At 40.0% G+C, this 20,482-nt stretch overlaps 4 protein-coding genes and 1 non-coding gene across 8 annotated transcripts in view; 3 read left to right on the top strand and 2 right to left on the bottom strand.

The window, feature by feature from the left end:
- The first annotated feature begins 432 nt into the window (after positions 1-432).
- cby1 (chibby 1, beta catenin antagonist) lies at positions 433-3,248 on the top strand. 3 transcript variants are annotated; one of them, XM_008314731.2, is made up of 5 exons: positions 433-573; positions 1,684-1,782; positions 2,650-2,755; positions 2,829-2,941; positions 3,047-3,248. In XM_008314731.2, the coding sequence occupies exons 1-5, from the start codon at positions 553-555 to the stop codon at positions 3,113-3,115; spliced, it is 408 nt and encodes a 135-aa protein (XP_008312953.1). In that variant the 5' UTR covers positions 433-552; the 3' UTR covers positions 3,116-3,248. The 3 variants fall into 3 exon arrangements, with proteins under 3 accessions (XP_008312953.1, XP_008312954.1, XP_008312955.1); XM_008314732.3 differs by lacking the exon at positions 433-573 and adding an exon at positions 1,293-1,450; XM_008314733.3 differs by lacking the exon at positions 433-573 and adding an exon at positions 1,378-1,537.
- trnar-ccu (transfer RNA arginine (anticodon CCU)) lies at positions 862-934 on the bottom strand. Its single transcript has one exon. It is a non-coding gene; the product is annotated as a tRNA-Arg (tRNA).
- Positions 3,249-3,941: 693 nt separating the features above from the next.
- pdap1a (pdgfa associated protein 1a) lies at positions 3,942-7,318 on the top strand. The gene is made up of 6 exons (XM_008314735.3): positions 3,942-4,228; positions 4,915-4,997; positions 5,075-5,143; positions 5,274-5,395; positions 5,490-5,641; positions 5,734-7,318. The coding sequence occupies exons 1-6, from the start codon at positions 4,216-4,218 to the stop codon at positions 5,769-5,771; spliced, it is 477 nt and encodes a 158-aa protein (XP_008312957.1). The 5' UTR covers positions 3,942-4,215; the 3' UTR covers positions 5,772-7,318.
- Positions 7,319-9,649: 2,331 nt separating this feature from the next.
- The window catches only part of sh3bp1 (SH3-domain binding protein 1), a 25,758-nt gene continuing 14,925 nt past the window's right edge, over positions 9,650-20,482 (top strand). The window contains exons 1-18 of one of the 2 annotated variants that reach the window (XM_025057359.1): positions 9,650-9,913; positions 12,418-12,460; positions 12,610-12,717; positions 12,820-12,896; positions 13,084-13,195; positions 13,353-13,429; positions 13,514-13,601; positions 13,684-13,752; positions 13,847-13,937; positions 14,013-14,149; positions 14,249-14,360; positions 14,451-14,532; positions 14,609-14,689; positions 15,201-15,314; positions 15,414-15,511; positions 15,767-15,935; positions 16,120-16,493; positions 17,766-18,077. In XM_025057359.1, coding sequence (XP_024913127.1) covers positions 9,864-9,913; positions 12,418-12,460; positions 12,610-12,717; positions 12,820-12,896; positions 13,084-13,195; positions 13,353-13,429; positions 13,514-13,601; positions 13,684-13,752; positions 13,847-13,937; positions 14,013-14,149; positions 14,249-14,360; positions 14,451-14,532; positions 14,609-14,689; positions 15,201-15,314; positions 15,414-15,511; positions 15,767-15,935; positions 16,120-16,493; positions 17,766-18,052 — 2,169 coding nt within the window. In that variant the 5' untranslated portion in view covers positions 9,650-9,863 and the 3' untranslated portion in view covers positions 18,053-18,077. The remainder of the gene's footprint in view (positions 9,914-12,417; positions 12,461-12,609; positions 12,718-12,819; positions 12,897-13,083; positions 13,196-13,352; positions 13,430-13,513; positions 13,602-13,683; positions 13,753-13,846; positions 13,938-14,012; positions 14,150-14,248; positions 14,361-14,450; positions 14,533-14,608; positions 14,690-15,200; positions 15,315-15,413; positions 15,512-15,766; positions 15,936-16,119; positions 16,494-17,765; positions 18,078-20,482) is intronic. The other variant, XM_025057360.1, reaches the window with a different exon arrangement.
- cdc42ep1a (CDC42 effector protein (Rho GTPase binding) 1a) overlaps positions 20,127-20,482 on the bottom strand; it is a 10,030-nt gene continuing 9,674 nt past the window's right edge. Inside the window, exon 4 of the mRNA XM_025058104.1 lies at positions 20,127-20,472. Within this exon, the coding sequence (XP_024913872.1) occupies positions 20,127-20,472 (346 nt within the window). The remainder of the gene's footprint in view (positions 20,473-20,482) is intronic.

The raw sequence follows: 20,482 nt of genomic DNA, 5'->3' as shown, positions 1-20,482 counted from the left end.
GCGACCCACCGAAGAGGTTCAACGTTTTGACCTGTGTCCAGACTGCAAACATAATAATTTCTTTGTCCAGAGCCAATGCGATAAACGTTCTGTTGCTTTCCAAGATGTAGTTAATTATTAGCCCTAAATTAACTGAAGATCCAGGACCTAAATCTGTTGGGTCCCACCTCAACTGACTCATAGCTGGCCATTAACCATCCCTTCAGACAATCACCCTGCAGTACTGCACAATCCTGTCCAAGGTATGGTGTACTCAAACCTAGAAATCAGGACAATGTCAAGATTAAATAAATAAATTCTTCATAATAATACTAATTTGGCTCAAGAGAGCTTCCAACCCCTTGGAAGTTCTCAATATGAAATGGATAAAAGGAAAATACATTAAAGGAAAATCAATCAAAATGGGTTGAAAAACAAGTTTTATTTCATTTTTTAAGTACCTACACGAATGAGACTATTAAAAAGTTATAGCCAACTTTCACATGAAAATCCAGCCACAGGTTTAAGCAACTGAAATGTTATAATTTCTTTGATGTACGAATACTGGGCATCATGGTAAGAACAGCACTCCTGGTAAGTGTGCACTGATGCAGCTAAAGAGCTCAGCAGCAGGAGACGCGTTCTGAAGCTCTGCTTCTCCATGTCTGCTAACCAAAGTGTCTAAGAGTGTCTCTCTCTAAGCTCATTGTAAGATCTCTGGCTAACAAAAGTTATAGTTGCTTACACTAAAGGAAAAGCTTCAGCGTCAATGAAGCATTTCACCAAGTATCTTGGGTATTCCGTTATTTTGTGAATTAACTGGCATAATGACCAGTTTTACTTTTTTTTTTTTTTTTTTAAAGAAAGAAAAAGAAAAATATTCACCCCAGATGGGACTCGAACCCACAATCCCTGGCTTAGGAGGCCAGTGCCTTATCCATTAGGCCACTGGGGCTAGTACTATCACAGGGTTACCATATTATATTATACACATACAAAAAGCAAACAGTGCTTCTACGGCGTGAGGATGGATTTTATAGTGTTTCTCCACAATTTTGTATCAGTAACTTACCGATGACATTTTTAGGCCCCCCAATTTGTTTAAACGTCTGTAAACGCATGGTGAAGCCGAAGAATACGATCACCATAGCGATGTCTCTGCCCTTGGATTGTACCATTTTTTCTCCCTGAGAGGGGGTTTATGTTCATTTATTGGATCTTTTAGAAACCAAATCCCCAAACTACTGTTCTAATGCGCTTATATATATAGTTTTCTTTTATTAAATTCAAAGTGACGTTTTTGTAAAATCCCTGCGCATCGCCTGACTGTAGGTTCACGCAGTCATTTGTTGGAAACGTCTCTTTTACTACAACAATGGCGAAGTCGCGCGTGCGCTTTGGAAAATATCGTTTCGTTGACGAAACAAGTCCTCGAACCAGTTAGAGATTTTCCTACGTATTCTGTATGGAGGTAAATATGTAACCTGTATTTTTACAGTGACAAAAACAAACTACTAACCCGCCTTTGACGCACTCGACAGTTTCGTTTAAGAGTCAGGTATGAGCAGTAACCATATATAGCCTGTAGTGTTAGCCATCTAGCAGTAGCGTGGTAATAATGCACCGTTAGTAACCATAAACAAACACTGGCTGCTTAGTGCTTGTGGGCTTTAATCTTAACTCTTGTCACCTTAAACCACACAGGAGCTTAAAAGGTCACTAAGGATGCCGTTGTTTGGAAACACGTTCAGTCCGAAAAAGACCCCTCCTCGGAAATCAGCCTCCCTTTCCAGTCTTCACACGGTGAGTTTCCAATTCATTTTCACTACAGAAGGTGGGTAAACAAAGTTAACGGTATTGTTGGCTACAGCCTATCTTCTTAGAAAAATCCCAAACAATTGATGGGGGAATAAATTGATATCTACATTTACATTTGTATGTATTTAGCAGACGCTTTTATCCAAAGCGATTTATAATAATATTATCAAGCATGTGGTTCCTCTGGGAATCGAACCCAGGATCAATCTACACTGCTCAAAAATATAAAGGGAACACTGAAACAACACAATGTAACTCCAAGTCAATCACACTTCTGTGAAATCAAACTGTCCACTTAGGAAGCAACACTGATTAACAATCAATTTCACATGCTGATGTGCAAATGGAATAGACAACAGGTGGAAATTATAGGCCTATTATTAGCAGCAGGACTGCTACCGATGCCTTTGTGCAAGGAAGAACAGGAGGAGCACTGCCAGAGCCCTGCAAAATGACCTCCCACAGGCCACAAATGTGCATGTGTCTGTTCAAATGGCCAGAAGCAGACTCCATGAGGCTGGTATGAGGGCCTGACGGCGGATGCTTTAGTCCAGGTTTGGGAGGAGATCCCTCAGGAGACCATCCGCCTCCTCATCAGGAGCATGCCCAGGCGTTGTAGGGAGGTCATACAGGCACCTGGAGGCCACACGCATTACTCAGCCTCACTTGGACATCTAGGATGTGTTATTTTAGTGTTCCCTTTTTTTTGAGCAGTGTATATATTAGGACAACTTGAATTGGATTCTGATTTTTTTTTTTTTGAATAGGCGGATTCTTCATGGCTTTTAAAGCTTACACCAAAGGTACATTGGACAAAACTGCTGTAACACCTCTCTTTCATGCCAAATGCAGTTGGACCGCTCAACGCGAGAAATAGAACTGGGCCTTGAATATGGACCACCTGCGCTTAACATCGGAGGCCAGAGCTTGAAGTTTGAAGACGGACAGTGGTTGTCAGGTACACCTTTATCCAACTGTACTTCAGCTATGTAAGTCGTGGCCATCAAGACTTCAACATTTTATTTTAACAGAAACTGGTGGAAGTACCTCTAACAGAGAGTTGCAGCGACTTAAGAAAAGAAATTTACAACTGGAGGAGGAGAACAATCTCCTGAAACTAAAGATTGAAACACTCATGGACATGGTAAGCTTGTATAAGGTGTATATTTTCACACTGACATTCTGATGTATGATTAATATGCATTTCCCTTGTCACTAAGTCTGTAAACCTTTTTCTTCTTGTTTTTAGTTGACAGAGACAACAGTAGAATACCACATGATAGAGAAAGAGCTGGAAGATTTGAAGAGTCAGCATTGACGGATGTGATGTCCTAATAAAAACATTTTTTCATTTTCTTTCGTTTTCTTTCTGTCTTTCCTTTTTGTATCTACATTTTTATTGTTTACTTAAACATATTTCTTTGTTACATTTTACTCTTCTAAAAAAAAAAAACAGACATAAAGCTAATTTATTCCCTTTTATTTATTTTACTGAGATTTAATTTTCTTATTGCCTAAAACCTTTTTGTAAAAAAAATAGGGAAAAAGATAAAACACTGTTGCTTATTCTTGTTTTCTATGACATTTACATTTTTATGTATAATTACAGGCTGACATTTGTATGTTTGTATTGAGATTCTTAATAAATTTTTTTATTAATTTATGAACATGCACCAGCTGTTTGACTTTTAGATTAGCCTTATTAAAATGCGATTTTATTGAAATGTGGCATTTGAAACGATTACTTTTTTTTTTGCTAAAATATGGATTGTGTGTGGATTGTGGTAATTCTGCCTGTTACCTGTGTACCTAGAACAAACAATTACAAAGCATAATTTCAAGTTTCTTCCCTCAGCTATATATCACTTGGCTTATTTAAAAAAAACCGGATGCACAGTAACGAGGGTGACCATTGTTGAGCAAAGGAATGGTAGTGAATGATAATATATAATTTTTACTCGTTATTTTTTAAATATCTAAATATGTTATATAATATGCTATGAATTTGTTGCTCAGCATGAAACCATTTGTAATTTACTTGTTCGTCAAAAATATTTAACAGAAAATAGATAAAGGGATGAAAGGAAAACTTAAAAATTGAATTAAATAAAAGCTGAACATAGGTGGAGATATGGACAAGAAAAAAATGAACGTTATTTAACACATTCCTGGAACCAACTGCCGTAAACACGTTGTTAACACCGTGATTGTTGATCAGTGGTCCCTGCGCATGCTCAGATTGCCCTGGGTTACTGCAGCATTCGGAAGCCTGCTCTGTAGACAGCGGGAGACACGAAGTATTTTTTTCCATATTCTTCAACCCCACTTCGATCCCGGTTTCTTCTTACTTTTCGACGGTCAAAGTATTTCGGCGTTACAGTAGTGGACTCTTACACCATTTAAACACTTTTGTTAATAATGCCTCGGGGTGGTAAGTACTTAACAATGAAAGTAACACGTTTAACCGCGATTGTTGTCCTGCTAATTGTAGCTAGCCAGTTGTTAGCACGAGTTGTAAGAATTTATATTAAGCACACACGCTAATCGTTTAGCATGCTAACCGGGTAGCATGTTGTATATGACGGTAGTGAGCGACCGCTAGAAGACACAGAAAGCGTCCTAATTGTTATAATGTCCTAACAAGAGCAAGAGTAGTCATGTTCTTTGCCAGAATGTAGTGAAGTTTATTAAATATAGCGAGAAGAAAGATCTGCCGGTACAATGTGTACCGATGATAGCATCGGCTAACTAAATTTGTGATGATTATGTATTTGATTTTATGTCGATTATGAGTGTCACATCAGTTTAATAATTTTTCGATAGTTTTATTTGAAACATTACACATGTCTAGTTGTATTTTCTGTTTTAAGCCGTAATTACGATTATTATTTACATCAAATGAAAGTAGTTTCAAAGTTAGAACACCATTTGTAAACGTCAGATGTGACTCATCTCCAACCACACGTGTCACTGTCAGTTGTCTCCCAATCATTTCTTAATTAATTATTTTATTTTTATGTCAATCATTGCACTGACCTTAAATGGCCTCTATAATCATCAGATCTGTATGTAGTAATTTGGGAACTTGTAAACGAAAATGTTGGACCTTTTTTGCAGGAAAAAAGGGCCACAAGGGCCGGGGAAAGCAGTTCAGCAACCCAGAGGAGATTGACAGACAAATGCGAGCACAGAGAGACCTGGTGAGTAAAATAACTTTATAATGGCATTCTCTATGAAGTCACTACCATGTCTTATTAAATTGTTAATTGTTTAACAGGAAGCTGGCGTAGAAAGAGCGAGTGGTTCGGATTCAGAGGAAGAAAGCAGCAGTGATGAAGACTCTGATGTGAGTCTATGGCTTTAGGTCAAAATGTATATTATTATGTTGACTTTTCAAGGCGGAACCCAAACCTGACATTTCTTTAAACTTGGTCTACCTAGTTGATTTTTGTTATATATTTTTTCCCTTCACACAGAGGAGGAGAAATGGAGTTGAAGGTCTTATAGAGATTGAGAATCCAAACCGTGTGTCTCAGAAGAATAAGAAGGTAGCTGAACTGGAAGAAAGTGCTCCTAAAGAGCTGTCTCGTAGAGAGAGGTAGGTGTCGTTCAAAAAGCATGTTTCTTTTCCAATGTGCCCTCGAAATCCAACCACATTTGTTTGGTTTCTCAATTTGTGTTTGTATTTCCAGAGAGGAGATAGAGAAGCAGAAAGCAAAGGAGCGCTACATGAAACTCCATCAGGAGGGCAAGACTGACCAGGCCAGGGCTGATCTGGCCAGACTGGCCATCATTAAGAAACAGAGAGAAGACGCTGCCAAGAAGAGAGAAGAAATCAGGAAAGGTGAGATAACGGCACAAAAATCCAGACTTGATAAGTGTAACTGTTGAAAGGTAACAAAAAAGTTCTAATTTTACATTTTAAAACCTTTTCAGCTGAAAAAGAAGCAGAAGAAGCCAAAGCGAAGCGCTAATCATTTATTTGTTAACCTCATCATACACTTGAGTCTCAGAGGAATGGAGGGAGGAGGAGGAAGAGGAGATGAAGGAGGAGAAATTAATGAGGAGGACCAATGCAAGTTGTCTTATCAGGTGTGCTCCTGAACTCCTGTTGCCCCTTTTTCAAAACCGAGGGGCGTGGGTCTTCGATGGTAGCACAGTCAGGACACGGGGAGGGGGTATGGGATGGGGTGGACTAAAGTGAGAAGAAGAGGAATGCAACATTTGGATTGCCTGTTGTTTTCTTTTAAATTACTTGAAATTTTGAGAGGAGACAATCTCAGGTTTTCCAAGTGCTTCACTGCCCTCTTTTCTCTTCCTCACCACCGCCAGCGTTTTAATTCTAAAGCTGCTCAAGTCATTTTCCATTTACTTATTTTTCTCAATTCTTTTTTTTGTATAAGGTTCCTTAAGACAAGTTTTCACAACGGCTGGACAGGTATTACAGTCAGTGTTCATGAAACGTTTCCTTTCGTCTTGTGTCCTTTGTAGAAAGGAGAAATAATACTTTCAGAGCAGAAACTGATTAATAGTAAATACACTATGTGTTTTGTTTTAAGGGTTTATGTTTGGATCAAAATGGCCTAACGTACCTCAGCTGTTTTCACCTTTTATTGGTTGGGTTTTCATAAGAATAGGGTTTTTGTTTCTGTCATCTTTTTTAAATTTTTTATTTTATTTTGTGCTTTCATTTGATTTAAAGCAATTTTGGATATTTGGACAGTTTACACACTTAGCTCATTAAACTAACAATGAATTTATACTGTAGTCCATATACATCTTTTTAGCTCTTTAGGTGCAGCAGCAATTAGGGTTGCAATAATGGAATTTCTTGACATTTTGAATATAATAAACCCAAACATTATCAAGAAATACAGTACAATACTTTTTAGGACAGTTAGAAAAAAATAGAATAAATATTTGAGAAAACTCCATTGGTCTCTAGATTGTCTTTCTGCTTACTATGGACCAAATGCTGAAAGGACTAATGGTGAAAAGAAAAGTTCAGATTTTTCACAGTAAATAATTTTTTGGCCCCATCTTAGTGACAGTACTTGAACTACTGATTTTCTTTTTTCTTTTCTTTTTTTGACATCGGTGCTGTAAAGCAGTCTCAAACTGCCTTAAAGAACCTTCACCTTCCACTGTTTGGTGCGCTCCCTTAGGCAGGGTCTCCTTGTGGTATTCTCAAGACTTGCACACAACCAAATTGGATTTTGTTATTACAGAACCTGCGCTTGTTTTTTTGTTTTTTTTTTCCAAACATTTCCACATCGATAATAATTCCTCATCTGCAACAACCTCACAGAGACAGGACACTGCAGGGCATTGTAATCATTCAGGACATACAAAAGTACATAACTGTAAACATCAGGTGTGTGTGGTGACAAAAGCCACGTAATTTGTGCTGTAGAAGCATCTTAAGGAACAATTCAGACCACACAGCAAAACAAAAATGGACATCAGTTTTCCATTGATGTATTTGAAATCATTTTTAAAAATAAAGTCATTGATACATAAAGTTCTGGTTTTTGTATTTTCTTTCCATTTGCAGGTGAATGGGATACCCCCGTAGATCAGGGGTCTCCAACTTTTTTTCTAGCGAGCAACTTTTCCTGAATAAACATGGCTGAGAGCTACTCATGTTGTGTAACATTTATTTTCATATCTCATTTTGAACAAACAATAAGCTTTATTTGCATGGACATTTAAAATATCGTGTCCACATGTCATATTGTACATCTTAGATTTTATTTTATTACATTTATTTTGTACATTTTGTATTAAAGCATCACCAAAATATTAAAAAATTGGCTATGTGGCTGTCCACAAATAACTTCAAAACAATGTCGCCCTCTGTTGACTGAAGAGCACAACCGACTGCACTTACCTACAAGTGTTTGACAATTGCCACGACAGATACAAACGCAGTATTCACGCTGAGCTGTAGCGGTCTTAGCTACTTTAGGTACACAGAGCAAAAATATTTAAGGTTAATACGTTTCCTGTTTTTACATATCATTATTCATCATTGTTTTATGTTTTTAATAGAGATTTGTTCTATCTAAAGATATCTATTTATTCATCTTCCACAATGGCAGTTTAGCGTAGGGACATCTTTTATGAAGGAATCTTGTAAGGAAATGCGGTCGGTTGTTCGGTTTAGCTCCGCCAACAACAAGGTCCGGCCAATAGGTTGTCTGCACGATTGGCCCACTGGTGATTCAAACATGCAAACGCACTCGTTAACAAGTTCGTTAACCAATCAGATTTTGAGTTGGCCACAACAAGGCCCTCCAGCTAGCCCGCAGTTACGTTGGCAATTTGAGAGATTTGATTGGATGGTCAGAGAACGCACAGTGTCATAGAAACTTGCACGCTGAAAAAACAAAGTATTCACCGCGTCCTCCGCTTTACTGTCGGGTGTGAATTCTCTAAAACCCATGCTATACATACAACAGCACAGAGTGGACTTTAGCATTAGCATTTCTGACGATAGAAAAGGACGGATATCTGTACAGTGTTAAGGAACGAGAGGAGGATGGGCGTTAAACGAATTAGACGTGTTGGTGAGTAAAATGCATTTAGTCTTTTTGTAATTATATTATTTATGCTTTTTGCGTCGTGGGTTTGTTGCTTTAGTAAAGGTTACGTCAAATTGATTTATTCAGACAGGACGCCACTGAAGGCCTGGGTGTGAAATTCACTGTACGCCACTGTGTGCTAGTGCGCTGCCAACACACTGCTATTTAGCTCAGTGATTGGGATGGCGAAGGGCTATTTTTATTTTAAACTAACAGTATTTTATCTGCATATTTTTATATATTAATGAATTTAACGTTAGACCAATATATTAAACTGTATATATTACTGCCGACAACCACAACAGACTCAGAAAACTTCTAAAATCCTATACCTCTACATTTTTTCTGGCATATTTTAAGCATCTAGGCCTAGTCACCAAAGCCAGGTAGCAGTACAGGAACCCACCTTAGTCCAGTTACATCAAGCTTTTTGACTCTGTTACTCTCATCAAATATTATGTGTTTTATTTTAGATTCATTTTGTGCTTTATAAACACGAATTGTTTTTTCTTTTACCCAGTCTTGTTGTCAATGGATGCCATTTCTGTTTTAACTCTTATATTCCAGTTCTTGTCCAGTCCACTTGGAACTTTTGGTAAATCTGTAACTGTTGTTACTGCCCTCATGTGGCCAAATTGTATTGTTACGTTTGTTACGCTTGTACATTTTTATTACCCAGAATGTTTTAAAACTTAAATTGTACATTGTTTTATTTCCGTTTGACCTCCATTTGACTAGGAAATCCATGTATTAAGAAGAATATGCCCAAAATAACTGAATATTTGCAGTTGATTTAATTAAATCAGAACAGAATTTGTGGCTAAATGTAAACAGTTAAACCTGTATCCCAAAATAATATTGTTTTGAGATTATGTTAAAAGTAATCAGTGTCAGAGCATCAGAAATGGCTTCCTCTTTTTATGTCCGTTTACCTCATTCACACACACACACACACAGTTGTAATTAAACTCACCCAAATCGACCACAGTCTTTCATGAGTTAATTTGCTTAAAGTGTGAGTAAATTATATTTAAACTAAAGGAGAAAAGTGAGTCATTTAAATAGAAAACAATATTTCATTTCTTCAACATGAGAAAGCAGCAGAAGTGATGATTCTGGGACAGTAAAAGATTAAATTATTGGAAAAGATAAATACAATAGTTCACATCCACTATTCAATACTCATACTCAACGATCTTTTTGTTTTTCTTCCGTACAATTCCCCCCTCACTATTGACACTTCGTGTCTGCAACTTCCTCCTTCGCTGCCTTTGTGTCAGAAGTTGCTTCAGAGCAGAAACGAGAAACAAATCACGCAGCACACTTTCACAAACACGCAGGGACAGAGAGGAGCCGGACGAGTCTGTGTTCGCTCTACCAGTCATTAACACACACAGCTGGACAACTGTGTGGTCGGTGTGTGTGTGTGAGTGTGTGTAAGGGGGGTCTGAGCAGGACAGAGGTGGACACGGTGCTGCAGACATGCTGCGTCAGTCCCTGAGCATACTGAAGCAGCTCAGCTCTACGGCAAAGTAAGTGATTCAACCTGACACTGTGGTCCAATGTTGGTACATGTTATTATCTACAGTGTCTGTCTCAAACTGGAACTATCGCTGCTAACACGGTCATTTTCGTCAGAAAACCACAATGTTACAATAAACAATGACAGAACTTGATGGACATTTCATTCTCATCCCTTAAATAACTAACAAGATCATTTCATTTAAAAAATGAAACATTTAATTATTATTGACTAGATACTGGTCAGGGCCAGATGTGGACCATGGGCTGTGAGTTTGACCCCGCTATCCAATATTCAACAATTTTAATTTAAAACCAAACGCAGCAATATTTCTTCAGTATCTGACTAATCAAACATCTCAGATGTTCTCTTTTTTTGTCAAATTTCTCTGGAGTTCTCTCCAGGCTCTCTGGTCTCCACCCACAGGTTGATTAGTTCACACTAAAGTAACCATAGATGTGAATGGTTGTTTGTCTGTATATGTGGTGCTGTGATGACCTGGAGAACTGACCAGTATGTACACCATCCTCACCCATTGACCACTCGGACCAGATCCAGCTCCCGGTCGCACATTTTTCAAAACCTTTGATAAGGAAGTAGAAGATGAGTCAATTTACATGTTCTCTTTTGAAAACACTGATCTGCAGCGAGTAACTCGTGTTCAGCAGCATAAACCAGACCATCATCAGTGATTCTATTTCCACTGGATCTGAACAATGTTTACGTCCGTCTGCCTGCAGAACTGCCGACCGCTGAGGCTTTCATTTCTCTGCTCCTGCTCTGCTTTGAGGAAATAATCCAAACGTTGCCATGTTTTCATTTTCACTCTCACCAACCTGTTTGTGTAAACCTGCAAGAGCCTCGGTGGCTACTTCCTCCTGACATGAGGCTGGTGCAGAATGGTGTGTTCTGGGGTAAACCTCAGGTTCTCCCTGAAGGCCTTGGTCGATCACCACTGCTGCTCTTTACAGTGGGCTGTTCTATACAGGGAAACAGTTACCCTCTGGATTTGTTGAATCTTTTCTTTTTCTTTCATTTTTCATGAAAGTCCTTTAAATGACAGGTTAGGTTTTTGTAAAGTGTGGCTGTATTGTATGAAGTACTAAGTTTGAAACCTACCCCCACTTCTCTCCAACACACTCCCCAGTGTGTTTTCACTGCCTTGAAACAAGAGAACACTCAGAAACCACACTTAGAAAACAACTTGAAACCATAGTTACATGGACAAAATATATAAATATTTTTAGCTCAGAGCAACATGAAATATATAATTTATTTTTACTTCACCATCTGCAGTGTCTTTTTAAAATAACCTATTGATTTAGTTTTTGGACAATATTTCATTATTTTTTTGGCAAACATTCAACTACTGTTTTTTTATCTGTTACCTGTTTTGTCAAACTGTTGACCTGTGAAAGTTAAAACTGCTTTTGTAAAAAGTTTTAATATATTTTTATGTGTAAACATAACATAAGCATATTAGGTGAACTGTTTTTTTTAACTCCCAACAAACATTTTTTGGCAAACCTTTCACTACTGTTGGTAAACTTTCTAGAGTATAGCTGCTCATGGACCTGGTGCTGTTTATGTGATAAACATCAGCAGGTGTCACTTCATAAGGTCTTGTAGTTTAGTTAGGTTTATCAAACTGACATTTGCAGCTCCAACTGACATTCACTATGTGTGTGTGTGTGTGTGTGTGTGTGTGTGTGGATGACACTGCCTCTGTGTGTGACCTAGTCTGGTTTAATAATAAACCTACACAATGTGCTGCATCTGCAGCTCAGCAGTCTGCACTTCATCCACCACAGCAACGCTTGTTTTAGTCGCTCAGTGACGCAGAGAACCTAATGATTCTAAACATAAGGTCAGATGTTGGTTTCAATTTTTTTCATTTGTTCTTGTTTCACACAAGGGAGCCTCTGTCGATGTTAAAACAACATTGATGTGATGAAGGCCACCACACACACACACGTCTACTTTTCTCACCAACCATGTGACATGTTTGGTCATGTGCTTTGGTGAAATTTATCTCCTATCAGTTGTTCAGAAATGAACCTGAAACTGGTCTGCTTCAAACCTGTTGAATCCTCAGATGTCACTGGTTCAAGAGGAAAAGAGAAGTGACACCTCAGGGCTGGGTTTCCTTTCATAAGGGTTACGAGATGTTCTGGAGGCAAATGTGACGGGTGACTGATTTTCCCTAATTGTTGTATTGGCAACCTTTGTGGTTGTGGGCGGAGCGTCTCTTTCCCCCCACAGATCTGACTCTGAAGAAAACCACAGAAGTGGCTGCCAACCTCCTCTGCTTAGAACTGTGTTTAAATTTGTCTCACTGACACCAGTATGAAATGGAAAATCACATGTAATGTTAATACTAATACTTAGTGATACTACATACTGTTTCCTCCTGGTGTTATGGTATAAAAAGTGAGGACAAAACACAGCTGCCTGTTTTCTACTGTGGTGAGAAGTCAAAGGTGAAATGTTTCACTGATGCTGTTCTCTGTCCAGGTCTCAGGATGCCACTGAACTTCTGCACGAAGACCTGGTCAAGGTGAGAATGTTAAACCATTCTGTTATATTGATGATGACATCCAAGTGTTTGACCATCCATCCATCCATCCATACATCCACCTGAGCAGCACAAGAAGTTTAATTGTTACATTTCAAGGATTCATGAACTAATTCCATGTGTCTACAAAGGTGGAGCAGAGGGTGGAACCCACCAAAAAAGCCACCCAGGTCCTTCACAAGAAGCTGCTGGGCTGCATGCAGAGTCAGCCTAGCCTGGAGACTGAGAGACGGATGGTAGTGAGCCGCTCAGAAATTATTGTGTTGATGAGAAGAGCCAATCAGGCCTCAATCTGAAGGTTAGCTTACTGACTGCTGCTTCTCCTGATTCTCTGGTCACAGAAAAAACTCCCTCTGATGCTGCTGTCAGTCAGCATGGCCGAGAGTCTGAAAGACCTGGACGCAGAGTCTTCTATCAGGTGACATGCTCCATCCATCCATCCATCCATCCATCCATCCAAGATTAACTAAGGTTATCAGGTTCTCAGTGTTAAAGGAGCAGAACCCAAAGATCTGTTGTTTGTACCTGCGATTGTATTGCAATTCATGACGTTAGCTTCTAAAATGTATGACCAACATTTACTCCGTTGTGTTCCTGTGGGTCAGGAGAGTGTTGGAGATGTGCTGCTTCATGGAGAAGATGTTGGCCAACCTGCTGACTGACTTTGAGATGAAGCTGGAGAGAGAAGTCCTGGAGCCACTCAACAAGCTCAGTGAGGTGAGGAGAGCTTCAAGTCAACTTCCTGTTTTTACTTTACATTTATCAATTATCCATAAACTAAAGGTCAAAATAACTTTGGCTAAACTTTTCTCTCTTGGTGAGACAATGAGAATATTCTAAAAGATTTTAGCACATTTGTTTCCCTTTTTTGAAGGAGGACCTACCAGAGATTCTCAGGAACAAAAAACAGTTTGCAAAACTCACAATGGACTGGAACAACGCAAGGATCAGGTGAGTTGTAGAAACGTCTAGAAAGCTACACAGTGTTAAACCACCACCAATCCACTCATTGTTCATGTATTTGTTTGGGACCAGGAGCCAGACCAGCAATGGCCCTCAGGCGAAGCAAGATGGACTTCGAGAGGAAGTAGAAGAAGCTTGGAGGAAGTTGGAGAACATCAAGGTATGAGGACAGCGTGTACCTGAAATAACGTACTGACTACACTTTTGAATGAATTAACCTCTCCTGGTTCCTGTGGTTGTAGGATCAGTACTCTGCAGACCTGTACCACTTTGCGACCAAAGAAGATGACTACGCCAACTACTTCATTCGTGTACGCTGCTTACATCCAGACTGTACAAACTTCAGGCTGTATTTTCCATATGATATGTGAATTCTCATCCATCGACTGCTTTGTCCAATCACAGCTGCTGGAGCTGCAGGCAGAGTATCACAAGAACTCACACGACTTCCTGGACAAAAACATCACCGAGCTCAAGGAGAATCACAATCAAAAAGGTTTCATCTTCGTGTGAACCTCAGCCTTTACCTTCACCTTCTGTCTGCTGGTTCATCACTCCTCTGATTTCACAGATTCGTCTCTGAGCGTCCCTCGTCATAAGGTCTACGGAGAAGCTCTGCTGTCTCATCTGACCCAGAGCAACAGAGACATCGCTGCTCCCATACAGGAGTGTGTTCACATGCTGCTGAGGACGGGCATGGAAGAGGAGGTAGGAGAGATGGGAGTCCTGGTGGTTGGCTTTGTTTTGTTTGTTTGGTCACAGACCAAAATATATTTTTATTCAAATCCACTGTCCCTGCTCCTCCAGGGTCTGTTCCGTCTGGCGGCTGCAGCCTCGGTGGTGAAGCGGCTGAAGAATTGTCTGGATCAGGGGGTCGTGGATCACAGCGAGTTCAGCATGGATCCTCACGCTGTGGCTGGTAAATATACTGCTGCTCTTCTTCCATGTGTAGAAAATGGGTCACACCTTTATTATCTTTCCAATGACAACACTTCCTCTTTGGTGACAGGAGCTTTGAAGTCCTACCTTCGTGAACTGCCAGAGCCTCTCATGACCTTTGAACTCTACAATGACTGGTTCAAAGCAGCTGGGTGGGTTCTTTACACCGACACTCTTCAAAAATTCCACTGAGGTTCTTAGTCTGAGGTTTGTTTACTGTCTTCACAGGGAAAAAGATTTGACAGAGAAACTGGAGAAGTTCAAAGTTCTGCTGAAGAAACTGCCCCCTGAGAACTACCACAACCTCAGGTGTGTAACCAGATTCGCTGCACACAGAAAATGGACATGTTCTCCCAGCTAGGAAACTAAAGACAATAATTTTATTTTACAATATATTTAAAACAGTGGTGCTTTGGCCCAGAGGCAATGTCTCTGTCATTGGTGTGTAACCCCAGGGTTCACCTCCTGGGTAAGTTTGAATCCCAGTTAGGGCGGTTGGTACCTTCCAGTGGACTCACCACCTGCAGGAAGGTTCAGGGGGGTTGGTACGGTGCAGTGTGATTTGGGTGGCGGTCGTGGAGACTGCTGCCCCCGCAACCTGGTAATGGATAAGAGGATGAAAATGGATGGATGGTTGGAATTTAATAAAACAATTGTGGAACATAAATTGATATGCAAACATGAATCATAGGTTGGTCTGTCAGTCTGTCTATGTCATGGATAAAGGATACTAAATCCTAATATATAGCCAAAGTACAAACTCTCGATGCCGTCATCCTCTTCCACTCATTTACACGTGCGTGTTCTCTTCACAATTCAGGTATTTGCTCCAGTTCCTGTTTCTGTTGTCGCAGCGACAGGCTGTAAACAAGATGACGTTCAGTAACATCGCCATCGTCCTGGGACCAAACCTGCTCTGGCCTCGAGCTGAAGGGTTCGTCTGAAGAAGTCGTTGTTGTTGTTGTTGTTGTTCTGACTGATGAATATCTGACTGTCTGGTTCCTGGCTCTTCTCTATGTTGGTGTCTCTACAGAGAAGCTGCTCTGTTGGACATGGCCTCAGCGTCTTCAGTCCAGGTGGTGACAGTCATTGAGCCTCTTATTCAGCACAGCTCCACCCTCTTCCCTGAAGGTATTCTGACAATAAAAATAATGCAAAAACCAATAAAAGGTAAACCAAATTATTGTTAAAAGTTAGCCCAGAGAGGAGAACATGGAGAGTTGTTTGATTTTGCGGTGGATTTGACCTTAAAAAAAAAGTTATTTTTCTGTTATGATGTGTTTAAAGAGTGTGTTGTTCAACAACACCAAAGAGTTGCTGTGCTACACCATCATTATTCAGCATAACATCATGTTCTCTCTTTCTTCTCTCTTCTTCTTTTGTCAGAAGTGGCCTTTGAGATTCCCAGCGTTCCACAGGTCCAGGATGGATCCACTCCTGTCACTGTGTCTGAGACTCTGATCCCAGAGAAGGAGAAACTGTGTAGGAGCACCTCCTCCTCGTCCTCCTTCTCCTCCAGCTCCTCTTATCACACTGCTCTCAGCAAAACCAACAGGTGAACTTCAATATCGAATTCAGAGAATTGAAGTTTCAGAAAAGTTAACTACAAAATAGATTATTATTAGCTAAAACAGAGTTAAAGGTTAGGCACAAAAATCACAAGTATAGCCAGTATAGCTGAAAATGGTAATAGCATGTTGTTACACTGCTGCTTAAACCAGTCTGTTTGCGTCCATCAGCTCAGCGTCTCAGGAAGGCACCAGCTTCTTCCTAGTTAAATCTGGGTCAGGGAGTCGTTCTTGCTCCTCCACCTGGGGCAGACCTGTAGCTGAACCATCTGCTGCACCAACTGATCAGAACTCCACCACCTCTGGTAGTTCATTATCCCCTGGTCCCAGTGCTGCTCTGGCCTCCAATTTTTCTGCCCTGTCCAGCTCCACAGAAGACCAGATCCCAGCTCTACCTCCAAGATCCACAGGCTCAGCTCCAGTCTCAGGTCAAACAAAGATCTCCAACCAGAAACAGAGCGGTGATCAGGCCCAGCTGGAGCCAATTATGGAGGCACCTCCAGACTCTCCAGGAGCCAGTGTGCAGATCAGCTCACCATACAAACGTAAGTAGGAATCAGTGGTGGTGATTGTCTTCCTGAGGAAACATTCTGACAGAGCCAGATGGAAATCAAATCTGGGAGATTGTTTGATGTTGTTGAACTTTGGATGGATTTTAGATTCTGGAAACCTGAGTGTGAGACTGAACCACAGCAGATGTGGGCGTGGTCACTTCACACCCCACTGTTTTTGTTTTTCTATCACATTGAGCTAAGAAAACAGAATTAAAGAATAAAAAGATGTGTTCGAAACATGTCTGGAGACCTGTAGGGTCTAGAAATGGCTTAAACCCCAAATTTCAAAATAGTTAAAAATGAACCCAGCATAGAGCTGAAACCAGGCAATTGTTTTTAAAAAATCCCATCAAATGTGAAATAATTATAGTTGTTAGCTTTAGTGTTAGCTGTGGAAATGAGAATACACTTTTCACACTTTCAACAAGATTTACAATAGTGTGTGTGTGTGTGCGTGCGTGTGCATGTGCATATGTCATGTCAATAACCCTACAGGAAGTCAGCCTTTGAAACAATTCAGAGTTAAATTTGTTGACTTTCTCTAAAAGTGGCCCTAAATCTTCTCGTCCTTTCATCATGTCTGTTGTTTTACTGAAGTTTTCTGCGGACCCACGTCTCTTTCTATTGTAAAAGCAGATGGTTGTTCGGGGCTACAATCAACCAGGAAGTAGACAGGAAACAGGAAGTCTTGGACCAAAATATCTACCGCTGGGGTCATGAGTCAGGGTTTGCTGACCTCAGAGCTTAACTCAGACTTAAAAACACTTTCCCTGTAAAGTAATATGTCTCAGACTGTGTTTTCACACAGTAGTAAGGTGCAGTGTTGTTTAAGGTAAAAGTACTATTAAAAATAACCCTAAAAAAGGGTTAGCCAGTTAAGCATTCAAACCAACAAAAAAAATGTATATCTTGAAAAGCAAAATGTTGGCCACAAGATAACTAAAACATAGGGTTAATACATATAATTAAACAACTTTATAAACAAATAAAAATATGCCATAAATATAGCAACAGTGGCCACAATAGCAGAAGCTTTACATTAGCATGGTCTGAAGTTAACTAAAACATAAGACTGGAATAGCTATCCTAAATCCAAAGATACATACAGTGAGCTCAGGAATAGCTAAATGTAGCTAAAGATGTATGTTACAATACCTAGCCACATGTTGCACTTCCTGCTTTTTGCAATTTAATAACATCCTGTTAATTTGTTTGTTTTGGTCAGTTGCTTTCCATCATTTCATTTCATTTTGTTTTCTGCAGCTAAAAGAACCTTTAATCACACCAAAGGCAGTGAACACGTAACCGTTCACTTCACCAAACCCAAGGCTCCTGGTCCCCCAGTGACCCCCAAGTGCAAACCTCCCACAGCCCCGAGCACTACCCCAGCAGCCCAGAACACTAGGATGCAGCCCATGCCTACTCCTCGCTCTCACACAAGTGTGAAGAAACCCCCACCCAAAAAACCTGGAGTGAGAGCGCCAACCTGTCCTCCACCACTTCCTCCACCCACACAACCGGCCAAAGAAGCTCCGTCAGTAGCCCAGTGAAAAAAGACTTGTCTCCGTCTGCACTGTAAGTAAACCAGGCAATGAATCCAAGTTACTAAAGTTGCTGTTATTAAAAAAACTGTTTCTAATCTAAGTTATTTAAATAATATGGGATAAAAAATTAACTCAGTCTTTCTTTTTATTTTTTAAAGTTGAAAAACAGAATTTTTTAACCCAACTCAGAAATGTGGTTTGTCCAAAAAGAAAAACATCTTTATTGTCAGTTTACATGATGACGGCATCACTGTTAGTGACTGCAGCTGATCAGACTGCAGCTACACACAGTGCTTATACACAGTTGTATAAACAAACGTATAAATGACAATTCTTTTATTAAAAAAAGCAAATATAAGAGTTCCACTCGACACATGTTAAAGGTGCATGGAGTACATACAGTGGTGTGTGTGTGTGTGTGTGTACATAAGACTTTAGCCACACTCGTTTTTATGTTTTACCCAGAAAATGTTCAGCTGTTGTTGTCTGATTTCTTAAAGTTCTTAGAACATAATCGCAACTTACACTAAAAAGATCAGCACAATTCAACCAGATCCAGGTAGAATGCAGCCCCTAACCCTTACAGAACCCCATCTGTAGATGGGGTGAAAAAATTCTGCATGACAGGCGCAAATATCCTAATGCTGCTTCACCTACGCCCCCAAAAATCGGCCACAAGTAGCTAAATATGTCACATATACAGTATAGCTAAAAAAAAAAAAAACTAAGTTGAAATGGCAAATAACATTTTGAAAAATTTGAAAAAAAAAAAGGTTTAAAAATACATCTTAAGTATTGGTGAAAGTATTTGGCCTCTGTATATAGAAGTATATCAAGTGTTTAACAAAATAATGACAAGCATAAAAAAAATAGAATTTGTAACGCTTTATAAAACGTTTAGTAATGTTGACATATTTTCATAAAAAAAGCTGAAAGTTAATCAAAAATATAGCTGAAATATTCAAAGATAGCTGAAAAACAAAGCACTTTCTAAACGTATTCCTAACATTTATAAATGTATTGTTTCATTAGCCACAAAAGTGATTAATAAAATAGCTCCACAGAAAATGTAAAACCTTAGCACCAGAAAAATGGTTTGTCCCAGGCTGACTGAAGAAAGCAGCTCATTTAAGCTCCAAAGTGTAAATTAGCGTTCAGTGCAGTGAACCAGGAAGTAGACGGAAATTCTACAAAGTTTCTGTTTTGGGCTTTTTGAGGTAAAACTTAAAGATAAATGTGGCTAAATACTCATTCACACCACTGTAGACAGGCATTCTGCAGCATGTTAAAAAAAATACATGTCTTAGGTTTTATTTACTCTGAGTTTGAACTTATCACATTCCCTTAGTCTCATCAGTTTGTGTTGTTTGTGTCTCCATTTCCGCTGAGGTCGATCCTGAGATTCCTGATCTCACACTTTGGTTTTCCTTCCTCTTTCATTTTCCTGAAATTGTCCTGTTTTCCTGAGTGAAATGCTAACGGGAGACTGCGGTGAGTGTAGTGTAGTGACGTTAAGTCAGCTTTCCCTTATTCCATCGTCTCGTCCGATAATTTTTCCCACATTTGCGTAATGAAGTGTCTATGAAGTGAGGATGTCATTTCCAACGCGACCTTCCCGATACTTTGCCACATCCTCATTGTTGTACACATATACTTTAATTCAGTTTTTTCTTTTTCTACACTTCGCCATCAGCCTTTTAAATACATTCAGCCACACAACTGTACATCCTTGAAGAATATATAAAAAATACTGGATAATAGTTTTCCTCCTGTCAACAGAGTTTTGACTAGAACTGTCAAAATTGTCTCGGTACTGTAGTGTAGACAGTCTGGAAATGGACCCTCTACCCTTTAGGTGAGCCACAGCAGTGACTCCAGAAAGTGTATTTTAAGAAACTAGTTAATGTTGCACTGCACTAATGATGAAAGTTTGAGTATGAAAGATGGTAGACTACAGTTCTATTCAATTTATAACGGCCAGAATTCAACCAAATGTGTTGTTTTTCTCTGACTGACTGGACTTAATGTCCTAGATCTTGAGCGGCGACATGTGATGAAAACGGCTGAAAAATTCCCTCAGTCAGACTTTGATTTCATCCTCGTCGTCCATGTAACTGTAAGACATCTTCTTGGGCTGGCTGACGCTCATCATCATCTCTGAATCTGCCGTCTCTGCTCTGCTCTGTCCCTTTAAAAGACCAACGCCATAGTGGCGAGCCAGCACGTTGGTAGCGCTCTGGAACCTCTCGCTCTCCATCCCTGCTCCAACCCTCACTCTTTCAGGGGATCCCATCACCACATCAGGCACTCTTACTGGAACCCTGACTCCGTTCACCTCACTCACGGCCTCCTCATCCTCAGAATCAGCTGGGTTGGGGCCCTTCCGACCGCTGCCGCCCCCCCTCAGCAGGCGCTCCGCGTCGGCGCTGGCGGCAG

This window comes from Cynoglossus semilaevis, chromosome 8 (genome assembly GCF_000523025.1).
Source record: "Cynoglossus semilaevis isolate Cse_v1.0 chromosome 8, Cse_v1.0, whole genome shotgun sequence".
Taxonomy (NCBI): domain Eukaryota; kingdom Metazoa; phylum Chordata; class Actinopteri; order Pleuronectiformes; family Cynoglossidae; genus Cynoglossus; species Cynoglossus semilaevis.
Note: the sequence above shows the minus strand (reverse complement) of the source record. Positions and strands in the feature narration are given on the sequence as shown.